General features: G+C 39.2%; 1 protein-coding gene across 11 annotated transcripts in view; it reads left to right on the forward strand.

Moving 5' to 3' along the window:
• SLC8A1 (solute carrier family 8 member A1) overlaps positions 1 to 12,375 on the forward strand; it is a 364,166-nt gene that overhangs the window by 258,809 nt on the left and 92,982 nt on the right. For 7 of the 11 annotated variants that reach the window (XM_059943526.1, XM_059943519.1, XM_059943521.1 and 4 more), the window contains exons 3-5: positions 2,777 to 2,880; positions 5,482 to 5,502; positions 5,944 to 5,961. In XM_059943526.1, coding sequence (XP_059799509.1) covers positions 2,777 to 2,880; positions 5,482 to 5,502; positions 5,944 to 5,961 — 143 coding nt within the window. Of the gene's footprint in view, positions 1 to 2,137; positions 2,245 to 2,776; positions 2,881 to 5,481; positions 5,503 to 5,943; positions 5,962 to 6,061; positions 6,077 to 9,957; positions 10,027 to 12,375 lie in introns of all 11 variants that reach the window. The other 4 variants (XM_059943527.1, XM_059943522.1, XM_059943530.1 and 1 more) reach the window with 3 other exon arrangements.

Here is a 12,375-nt window from a genome sequence, read left to right on the forward strand (position 1 = left end):
TTGCAACATGTACCCTACCATGAAGTGCCTTGATAATGGATTTGGGGCCACTGGGGCCAGAAGACAATAGCAGGGCCCTTCTAATACCCACCAATATTTTCCCACCCATGGTCATATTATGCTGGTGACTTTAGCAGAGATGTACAAGTATAATTTATGATTACAAGGCAGTAAGATGGAAATTAATACCTAAAACACATAAGTTGGATGACAAAGAGGGTAGACATTTGGCAGGTTTTTGAAGAGTAAATTTGATCTCACTTATAACATCAAATTCAGTTCTGAAGTTGAAAACACACGTATCATCATTTCTTACATCTTCTTGTGCTTTCTCTAACATTTTGTGTTTTTTGGATATTGAGGAATGATCAGATACCCTGATGTAGTCAGACCAGGCTGCATATGTGTTTGTGTGTGTGTGTGTGTGTGTGTGTATATATATATATATATATATATATATATATATATATATATATATATATATAAGTAAATGGGTGAATTCCAGAAAAATAGTTGTAGAAGTTAGACAGGAACTGTTCACTATACACATGTGGTTGGACTTTTGTCAGACTGTTGGTAGTTTTGTAAATATCTAATTGCTCTTAAAAAATGATTATTGCTTTAGTCACTGACAGCTGCTCATCTAGCCTTTGAGGACAGAGCTGAGATAGAAAGGCGCCGTCATGCGCTCCAACTCCTTAGTAGTGAGAAATGGGGATGTGAGCGCTCTGGGGGGTGTTCTTTAGCTGAGGAGCAGTGAGGAGGTTATGAGGCTCCCAAGAATCGGAAGCAATCATTTGATCTCACTTAGCATTAGGGGCTGGGAAATTCAGAGAATTCAGAGCAACTTCTACCTTTATTCTCCTTCATACGAGAAAAGAAGACTGGTGCTCTTTGGCTTGCATAGGTCTAAATGAAACTTGAGGACTTTGATCAATATTGAAAAAAAAAAAAGTTATAGACTAATTTCCTTCCAGAAGACCTAGAAAATTCCACCAAAACTAAATAATGTCCATGACATTAAAACTGTGTGTCTTTATAAACTCATTGTTTTAAAACCTTTAGTCAGAAATGTTCTTGGCCAATGGTACTGAAGAAAAGAAAATATTTTCAAGGACAAACAAGTGTTTGGGGGCTCTGAATAAGTTGTAATACATGAAGTGATTAAGCCCTTATTAATTAGAAGGTAACATTAAATTTCTTTTCAGAGTCATCAAGGCTTATGGGGAGTTGAGATTTGCATAATATTTGCATTTGTCCTACCTGCCTGTCAATCACAACCACAGGACGATAAGGCAAGAAGTGCTAAAGGATGGATTACAGGAAGAATTCTTAATGAAATGCCTTGGTGTATCGGTGGAGTTTGAAAGTAGGGTAGAGTGTATTTTGTCAAAGTTGAAGGTCAGCTTTGGGAGGGAAGAAAATAACTAGAATATCATGACTCCCCACCCCCACCTTAGGAGGCTTCCATCTTTAGAAAGACAAACAAAACATGAACAACTTCCCCTTGTGATCTAGGTGGAAAATCTGACTCATCTGAAAAAGAGTTTGAGTCTAGGACATTGGGTGGGGTAAGATAAAAGACTTTTATTTTGTGATGCTCTTATGCATTTATTATTTTAATAAAATTTTATGGTAAAAATGTTATGTTTGGAAATATAGTAAAGCAGAATGAAGGCCCCCAAAAATGACCCTTATGCCTGTTACTCAGATATAACCTCTGTTCATATTTTGATGTGGTTTACTGACTTGTTTCAAAGGGTTGAATTCCAGAGCACAGCTCAGACAATCCCGTGGCTAAGGCATTTACTAAATAAATATATTTTTCTTTTCTTATTATTGTGATCTATGTTTTTCTGCTTCCCATGATGATGATAAACCTAGTAGTATGAGTGCTGTAGTTTGGCTGAAACAATTCTGTGGTCCTGGGCAGAGGAGCTGTGCACTGGGTGACCTTTCCACTCTCTCAGACCCATCCCACACCCATTCTGGAAGGACAGTCTCATGGTCCAGAAGTTTCTCAGTTGCCATTTGTCTGGAAGTGCCACTCGTTAACCTTGCTTTCCTCTTCTCTATGTTCCTTCTCTCCTATTTCCTATTCCCCTTGTTCGTCAATTTCTATTCTTCTCTGTTTCAGCAAAACAATATCAGTCAAGGTAATTGATGATGAGGAGTATGAGAAAAACAAGACCTTCCTCCTTGAGATTGGCGAGCCCCGCCTGGTGGAGATGAGTGAGAAGAAAGGTGGGGGAACTGCTCCAGGGCTGAGCCCAACAGCTTCTGCTGGCCTGTGCCACCCCTGGATGCCTGCACTCTTCAGAACGTGACTTACAATGCACACATCCCTCCACCTATGTAACGGGGCATAGATCTCCTCTGGGGCCACAGGGAGCCCAGCCTGGAGCTCCATCAGCCAGTTTGGGCCACTCTGCACATTGCAGTCTGAGCTACTCATTGTCAGTGCAGTCAAGCCTGGGAAGGTTGGTGCTGATGCTTGCTGCACCCACATAAAGCCGACTTTCTGATTTCTCTTCCTAATTTGGGATACCTCCTGACTGCTAATTGAAGCAGGAAGAATTTGTGAAAATGATGGATGGGCAGAGGAAACTTAACAGGGCCAGCTGAGAGTACCTGGATGCCCTTTTACATACTCCTGGAGGTCCATGTGTGGCCAGTTCTCCTTCCATAACATCACAGTAACATGCTGCTTGGTGAACACCTAGCATGAGCGTGTGACTCCAACCGTTTGTTTTGCCTTTGTCTTGTGTTCCCACAGGAAGATCATTACCATTAGAATATTTGACCGTGAGGAATATGAGAAAGAGTGCAGTTTCTCCCTTGTGCTTGAGGAACCAAAATGGATAAGAAGAGGAATGAAAGGTGTGAGAGTATACAAAGACATACCAGCGAGAAATTATACTCTTCTCTCCGTGTCTCCTACTCTCACACTTAACTCTCTCCTCTTCCTCGGCTTCCAAGTACTATACTTCCTCTCCTTTGAAGCTTTAGCAATTTCATTTCCCTGCCCATATTCACAAATGCACCAAACAATGCCCCTTTTCTTCAGCAGATGCCAGCTCACCTTGATTGATACCAGATTTCAGAAATACTGGAAGAGATTTCTGTAATTCAGAAGGGATGACATAAAAGAATGATTTCTGGGTTTAGTTTTTCACTATTTAGGAATCATTCTAAAATTTGGTTCCAGCTATTAAATATCCCCTAAAATGTTAGTGACGGAAACTACTTAATACCTATTAGTCATGGTAGATGGGTCTAATGGCAACTAATAGGAAATTTCAGAAGAATTCAATAATTAGTCTTCTTTAGAGAAGCCAGTTTTCAAAAAAAAAAACAACTTAGAACAAAGATCCTTAAAGAGTAGTGGTATCAATATCCTAGTATTCATTTTGGCAAAATATTTTTCATATCATCAGATATGATATTTAAAAGAGACCATATGTATGAAACCATGGTCATATCAGTTTTCTTTAGTAGGAAGGATATGGTAGTTCAGTAAGAACTTAGCCCTTACTTAAGGCCGATCCTGCCTTATGCTTCAAAATCTTTTGATTCTTGTAGAATTGACACATTTCTAACATATAGAATTTTTTTCTAAAAATAAAAAATAAACAGCAGTATCCTTATAATTAGATTTTTGTGTTGATTTGTGTTCATATTTTTAGAAACTATTTGAAGAAAGAAGCCAGTTTTTTTGCCTTCTTTGATTTTATATCTATTTTATATGGCCTATATTTAAGAAGGAAGGACAGGAATTTTATATCAGCTTTAAAAATAGTTTTTTTATTCTGAATTATTCCGAGGGCGTCCCATAATTACCCTCTAATAGTGGTCATTTTAAAAGCAATGGTATACATTTAATTATAGATATACAAAATGAGCATAGTACCTATTAATAGCTCTGATTAATTGCATTTAAACCATTGATGAGAGCAGTATAGATGATTAGGTGACCACTTTGCAAGAAATGTAAACTTTTACATGTAAAGAAAAAAATCAAATACAAAGGACTAATTCCTATACAGACCCAACATTTGGGGGAATTTAACTAATCCCACTTTTGTAAGAACTCACTGGCCTCAGAGTCCATCAGAAAACAAACAAAAACAAAGTTGTCCTGACTTAATCATGTTCAAAAAGGTAACAGGAGCCTTTGGAATGATGGAGAAAGGAGCACTGGGGACCCATTTTAATGCAGCCTATTTAATATGCTCCACAGACAGCAGGCGGAAGAAAAAGACACTTTAGAAAACTGTGCAGATTTCTTACAAAGATGGGATCAAAAATGCCTCGTTAACATACAGGAAAAAGCACTTACTTCTGAATGCATTCCTCCAAAGGACTGCCTTTTATCTCAAGGAAGAGCATCTTGGATACAGCTCTTTCAATTGTCATTTTGGTAAAGTATGCCTTCATATAAAAGCAAATTAAAATTCCTTGATAGCACTATTTGCTTTTGACACCCACCAAGTGGATCTGTGTCACCATAAATAAAATTACTAACTTGTTTTATAAAGTATTCTCTAATGCCACTACCCGTAGAGAGAAAACTGGTCCTGAAAAGGTAATTGTAACTTTCCCATCTACAACTCTGGAAGTAATTTATTTGATACATTTAGGCAGGTAGCTTTCACCAGAATAGAGTGCTACAGCTATAGGCTGGGTTTAAAGCACAAAACCTGAAAGACAAATTATGTATGTCGCCCTACACCCCACCTCTGCTGCCCCAGGCCTTCCCTCCCTGTCTTGTCAGTTTCTGTGGAATTATGTGTCCACGAGAAGCTATCTGGTTGTCCGATTATACCGTGCAGAAGTCATAGATAAGGACACACAAATAAGCACTGATTCCTGGGACGCAGATTTTGAGGATTTAAAAAACATAAGCATTCCCTGATGACCAAAATATCAGGCAAATAGAACCTCCAGCGAGAGAACTTCACCTTGGGCCAAAGTCTCCTTATGGGCGGGGCGGCCAAAATGGAATTTCCTAAGATGTTTTCTCTGTTTTCATTGAAAGGTACAATCCCTGAGATCCTGGATGCTTTAAGACTTCCATATGTTGAATTCACTAACTGCCAGGCAATTATTTCATGAGGAAGGCTCACTCAAATAAGGTTTAGGATTAACTTCATAAAATATTTCTACTATATTTGGCAAACTAGATATATGTATTGTGTGTAAACATATGGTAGAAATGTTTTCTTAAATGTCAAGAAATAATATATGAAGTGAATTGTTTATATATATAGAATCAGTCACACACGTTTGCAGAAATTAGTGCTGGGATCATTTGGAAATACTCCCAATGCCACATTTACTTGGCGTGCACCAATTTTTTAGTAGCAGCTCCCTACCAGTGTAATCAGATCTGCCTGGATTTCTTTCTGCTGATATTCCTCTTACTTTCATTATTCATCTGGTCTCTTATTCTGTGTTTGTCTTTGTCTGTTTCCTTCACAGCCCTGTTATTGAATGAGCTTGGTAAGCATTTCATTTCTTGCATTTCCTTTCCATTTTTCTAGGTTATTTTCCATTTCTGTCAGGTGCTACAGTAGCTTTCTGACTTATCTTTTATTTCTACTGATCCATTAGCAAGATTGTTGTTTAGAGCCATTGGCCTCATAATTTTGTGAAGGTTGGATAGTTTACATTCCACTTTGGTTTCAGTATAACCTTTTAAAAAATCAGTGCTTTCTTAGGTATGCACAAGAAATAAATTTGTGCACTAAAGCTCATAATCTTAAAAGTGATTAGCGATTAAGTCATGAATGGATGTTTTCATATTTTTCTTAATTGTATGTACAATTTGGCAAGTTTTTGTACTTTGGATGGGTTGTCAGGCGGTCTGATGTCACTGGTATTTGTTATTTAGAGTGTAAATTAAATAAATTGTAACACTTCCTTTCTTTTTTTCTTTTTTAGGTGGCTTCACAATAACAGGTATGAATTTTTTAAGTCTAATGAACCAAATTTTATTTTGTACCGTGAGTTGTTTACATTTTAAAAAATTATTTCTCATTTTTATTTCCTTTTAATGAAGGAAAATACCTGTATGGTAAGACAGTTTTTTAATGTTCTTCATTTTCCCCCAAATACCCTTAAATATCAAACAAAAACCACATCTTATGTACCCTGCATTAACATTTAGCTATGGCACATGGTATGCTTTTGCTGATTTTACACATTTAACATTTTACACATTAACAAGGTGTGTGCTGTGTTTACTTATAAGCAAATTTGTGTGGAGAACCTGTAATTGGTCATATTTTGACACTGATCAATTTACAGATGTTCACATAGCACTGGTGATGTGAGTGTACCTTGCTAGATACTCCAGAGAGTACCAGAATAAATAAAACGATTGCTAGTCTCAAGGAAACATAGGAGTTGACATGCAAGCCCACTCCATGGCCCAAGCTCAGGGCCCTAATCATAGATAATGCTCTATTGGGAGAAGGTAAAGTATGCCTTCCCCTAATCCCACCACACCAATCTGAGAAGTTTTAGCATTCTTAACATGGTAATGAGTACTATGTCTGCCACTTGCAGTGGATTACAGAGTGCTCTGTAGAAACTCAAAACGTCGGTCAAAAAGTTTAAAACCCTTAATTTCATAATGGTACCCAGCCGCTGTTGATTGCATTTTTTAGCCAGCACAACTCTAAAGCTATTTCCTTACATAGAGAAGAAAGATATTTCCTTACAGCATCCTCTCTTTTGACCCTAAATATTTTCTCACCCTTTCAGAATCATCTATGTAGATTTAGAGAGGGAGATACATATCAAATGGTAGGCCTGATTTGTCTGAAGCTGCAGGTTGAAGATGTCTCTAAAGGCCATCCTAATGGCCGTGGCATTTTCCAATATAATTATGCAGATATCAATATTCTAATTATTTTTTTCTGAAACCAGATAGCTAAACAAAATATTTAGAAAGGAAATATTTTCAAACATTCTAAGTTTGAAAATGTTATGGTGCGGGGTGGCGTTAACTTAAACCACCATCAGTGTAAACTCATGATCAAGAAGTTTAAACATGATTCTGTCCAAAGTGGAACTTTCTGAACGCGTCCAATTTCACATGGTCTATTGCCCTCCACTTCTTCTCTCCAGACACAGCATTTAATGACAAAATGATTCATAGACTCTCGGAGACATAGAAATTGAAAAGGATAAAAATGTTAAATAGAACAAGTGCTCAGAGAGGATTTCTTAAACCTGATTCACCTGACACTCTCCTAGGTCAAGTCTTTCAAATTCTGCACTGCCGAATATGCTATTTTTGAATCCGAGTGCAGGAATTTACATTTACTTTTAAAACTTTAATCTTCCTTTTTCATCCCATCATTTTAACTTATTGAAATCTTTTTGGAGATATTCTGATTCTATCACCCAGTAAGTTAATGATCCTCGTGAGCTTTGAGGAAGGTAGAAATTTGGCAAGCCAGTCTTCATGGCTTCCTTGCAGTAATTAAAAAAAAAAAAAGTCAACCATTTGAGGAATAGTATAGTATCTACAGCTCCCTCGGCCCTGTGCAGCCTGATAATGAGACCTTAACTAAAAACCTTTAGTGGTAGAATGCCTTGTTAAAACACACTTATGTGTTTGGATAGCTTCCTGTTTTATCATTGAATATGTCAGGATTTTGCTTTTAGGGCCTTCCTTCCGTTGAAACGTCTTCCTTTTTAGTAACTAGGTAATGGGACCCTAATTTTCTTTTCTCAGAAATTGTTCATATCAAGTTCTAGAATACCCCACCAGTAACGTCCAACATTTTCTGTCTCGGACACATCATGCATCCAAGAGGACAGAATCACTTCTTTCAAAGGTTTTCTATTATTTCATGTACTTCGTTAAGCTCTTTCTTATAGGTTGAACTTTAATCTTCAATAGCAATTTTTCTGTTTTACCACCTCTTCCCAAAACCCAAAATTGATGCAGTTAAAATGAGAGAAAGTTGCAGAACCCTCTGGGAATTTCCACATTGGCCTGTTCCTCTCACTTTACATGATCCTTCCTCTCCAGAACCAGGCCAGAATGCCTGGGATCCACTCTCTATAGATGCCTCTGGGGAAAGTTCTAAAATTTAGGTCTACACGGTGAAAACCAGCTGTAAGCCCTGGAGAGCTTTTCTTTGAAGTCAGTTTGAGGCTTTGAAGTCAAGGCTTTGAGATGCAGGGGCAGTAAAGGAAAATTAATCGAACTCTTGGACTTTGCCTGCAGCTTTTATGCAGTCTTGTGCAGCTAAGTGTGAAAATCTAAATTTGAAGCAGGATATATGGAAATTGAAAAAGTCGTTTGGTCCACAACCCAGTACCTCTATTTCAGAGATGTCATTAGTGATGGACATTAAATGCTGGAGGTGCTTTTGGAATTTGCAAATCTTCACCTGTTGCTCTCAGACTTTGCCTCATTGAAAGGCCCTTGTTGGGACCTGTGATGTAATTCCCCCTTGACCCTCCAGGCACATAACATGATAACCCCCTATACATTATAGCTCATTAGAATTTGGAAAGCATTTCTTATTCATTATATCATTTAATCCTCAACCTTATGGAATAAGATCTTTTGTTCTCACTTATAGGAGAAGAAATGAAGGTTCAAAGATATTAATCAATCTACTCCAGTCACCCATCCAGGGCTCAGAGCCTGGCCCTCTAACTTTAAGTCCAAGGCCATGTGATGACTATTTTAACCCAGCACTTTTAGTTCCTTTCTCCCAACTTGTACATTCCTACCTGCATCTTAATCCCTTTTCCATCCAAAGCCTCGCTATGTCTCTGAAATACCATCAGTATGAATTCCAGTCAAATGAAAAATGAGGAGGACCCCAAAAGGGGGAAACTAGAGTACATTAATTTGGATATTTTTAATAAAATTAAGTATTCTGGCTCAATTTGGAAAGATAGAGGCATGTTTCTGTCCCCAAACAGGCAGCTAAAAAGTTCCCTAATTAATTAAAAGTATGTAATGGTCAGTATACCTTTTTAAAAGTTACTCTTCCAATCATATTACGCTTATCATGTGATAGTCTTCATAACGCACATGGCTTTTTCAGGAAGCCAAGCTATGAAAATTCCGACAGTTAAACACACTTTAGTCACTCCAGTACATAGGTTAGAGAAACAAATCCCCTTCAAGTTTGCCTTCATTGTACAATTGAGAAAACTGAATCCCAGAGAAAAGAAACACCTTGCCCAAGTTTAGACGGAAAGCACATGGCAGAATTTGCAGAGTCCCAATCTCATGATTCCAGGTCAGTTCTGGGATCTCTTGGTAGAAGCGAAAAGCAGGCAGTCAGTTGAACCAGGAGTTTCATGAAAACCCTAAACTAGGTAATCCAGCCAGTCACTGTGACAATGGTGAACCCTTGTGAAACCTGCCAGTGTATACAACCTTCTCCCATTCAGACTGCCCAGGAAACAAATACGCATGTTCCCTGATGTTACGTTGCTTGACCCTCGCACAGACCTGTGATATGGACAGAGCAGGCACTATTATCTCCATTTCACACACGGGGTAACTGGAGAAATGGCCTACTTAAGGCCATGTTGTTGGCACCAAAAGGCTGTAAATGGAGGCTACCTGTCATCACACCGAGTGCTTTTCATTGTTTCGTGATGCCTCTGGAAGCAGGAACTTGACGGGGATGGGTACTCCATCTCAGACACCTGCAGGAATCTGGCTGCACCCCTACTGTGGGGTGTGTGCTTTATTCACACAATCTGATTGGACTCCTAGAACACCTGCCCCGTTTATTTACTCGCTCACTTCTTCAACCTACGTAACAGTGACCTCTGACCACTCAGTCCCCAAACTAACATTGCTTGCGCTGTGTGCATCTGGGCATGACATTCAGCTTACTAATTCCACAGAGCTCTTCTGGCAAACCAGTGCAATCCAGTCTGCTGATTTTCTGCCTGTCCTTTTGCTAGGCCAACCTGTCTTCAGGAAAGTTCATGCTAGAGAACATCCGATCCCCTCTACTATAATCACCATCGCAGGTACTCATTTCATCACGGTCCTTGAAAACCACAGTTTAATTGCCTTCAAGGGTTCTTTCGGTCTTTCGACATTAAAGTGACACAGTTCACCCCCATTGCCTCTAAAGCATTGCTACACCATGCCGTGGCTTCTCTGAAGTTGTGGGTATGAGAAGTCAGCAACAAGACATCATATCGGCCCAGGACGGGACGCATGGTGGAGGGGGAAGCATGGACCTACAGAGAAGATTGAGTCCAGTAGCCTCTGAAGTTTCAGTATACTCCAGATTTCTTGCAAATCTTGCTTCTTAAACATGGGCCTTTCATTGCAAATGTCATGAAATGTCTTTAAAAGCAAGCTGTCTTTCTTCCCAGAGTCTGCCTTTCCTTCCTCCAGGCAACATGATGTTAGCCAAATATGCACAGATGACAGTACATCTGTGGGGTTTCTCCAGAGGGGAACATTGACAGGGTGACTAAAGGATGACAAAGCTATCCCAGATCGACTGTAGGATTAGAGCCTGGGTGTGAGCCCCTTGCCCTAAGTTACCAAGTGTCTGGATAAGGACACGGATACTCACTCTTCAGCTGTCACCATCGCCCATCACTGGTCGTGGCTGCAGAAACACTTCTGCCTGCCTCAGTAAGACTTTGCTCGTTCTCGCATCCCACACCCCCATTCAGTAATCATGCAGCCCTGACTGCAGAGTCGTTCCAGAATATTCCTCATGGAAATAAAGTACCAGTCTCTTTAGGTTCTAATCAAAGAGGCCAGCCAGGTGCTGAAAAACGTCAAGAGATCTCCGCTCTCAGACTTGTCAGCACAGATCTGAGTGAAGGATTAAAATAACCACAAGCAAGTTGTCCCACCGCTGGCCTTGTACCCCTTTCCCAATTTTACATTGTTTGTCGAGACAAAAAATTGCAAGTGCATTCAAGAATATCCACAGTAGCTCCTCGGGTGCAGATCTCCACGTGGGTTGTATTGTTTTCTAAGAGAAATTCGTGTTCTCAGCCCTTCACCTCTTACAGTGATGCGGCTTCAAAATGCAGCCTGATCCAGAAAGCATTAACAGCAGCTTTTTCATAATTCTGCTTTTCCCAGATCCCAGGTACCTATTAGCTATTGTGATGTGTCATTTGCAAAATCAATTACTCAGGAGAGGGGAGGACCCCTACCGATGATTTCATCACAGGATTGTTTTCTGTCCTGTCAATACTGATTTTAACCATGGCCGTTAATTATGCATTTGATCTTTAAGTTGGGTTGGTTGGTTAAGACCATGATGTTATATAATTTATTATCAGCTCCTCAATAAAATATGATGAGTTTAAAAATATGTACATATATATGTACATATACAGATAAACAGGATTACATAGAGAATTTCCTCTACCTGAGAAGCAGAACTAAAAGCACAGCATATGCATAAATAAGGAAATGAAACTGACTTGGCCACAGTAAAATGAACTGCATTTGATCCAGCACTCAAAGTGAAAAAAAAATAGGTGATCAAAAAATATGCTTTAACGATTTCCCTATTCAATAGAAGATACCTAAAGAGAAGACACTTTAAAAAAATAAGCTTAGCTCTCTTCTTTGCCAGTTTCAAAAATCTGGATCACAAATGCTAATTTATCTGTATCATTATAGAGCAATAAAAGGATTTATCCAGCTGTCTTCTCTCAGTTACATATAAGTATAATTATCTCTTAAATGTTCACGATGTTTATTAAGTGAAAATAGCCCTGACCCTACCATGACACTATGCCTTTGTGCTTTGACTTCTTTCTACCTGGAATGCCCCTCCTTCCTCTATTACCTCCTAGCCAGCCTTCCCACCACCTTCACCTGGCAAGCTCCTAGACATGCTTCAAGGCCAATTTCAAATATCTCTTCTTTCCTGAAGCCTTCCCTGACTCCTTCGGTCAGAGGGAGCTGCTCCCCGACCCTGGACCTTCAGCCCCTACCTTGCTGTACTAGAAGTTGTCCCATCTATATGCCTCACTTCCCACTAGACCATGAGTTCCTGGAAAAAGAGGCAGGGTGGGAGGGGCCTCAGTGTGCTGACATAGTGTAGGAGTGCAATGACATGTGTGAAATGAACAAATGGTCTTTACTATATGCATAGAGCAAAGAAGAGGCTTGTCTAACAGTGAGTTGGACAGTCACATGACAAATACTTATTGGGCACCTACTACTTTCCATACATAGTAATAGGCTCTGAGGGATATGAGGACAATTCGAAGAGCAATGAGACATATTGTTCTATCTTGGTAAGTTTACATGCTGGATATTTGTACGTAAAGGTAGTTTAAATATTAAAAAGTAGTATATTAGAAGTGTCCATGTTTAATATGTACACACAA

Source organism: Balaenoptera ricei, chromosome 13 (assembly GCF_028023285.1).
Source record: "Balaenoptera ricei isolate mBalRic1 chromosome 13, mBalRic1.hap2, whole genome shotgun sequence".
NCBI classification, from domain to species: domain Eukaryota; kingdom Metazoa; phylum Chordata; class Mammalia; order Artiodactyla; family Balaenopteridae; genus Balaenoptera; species Balaenoptera ricei.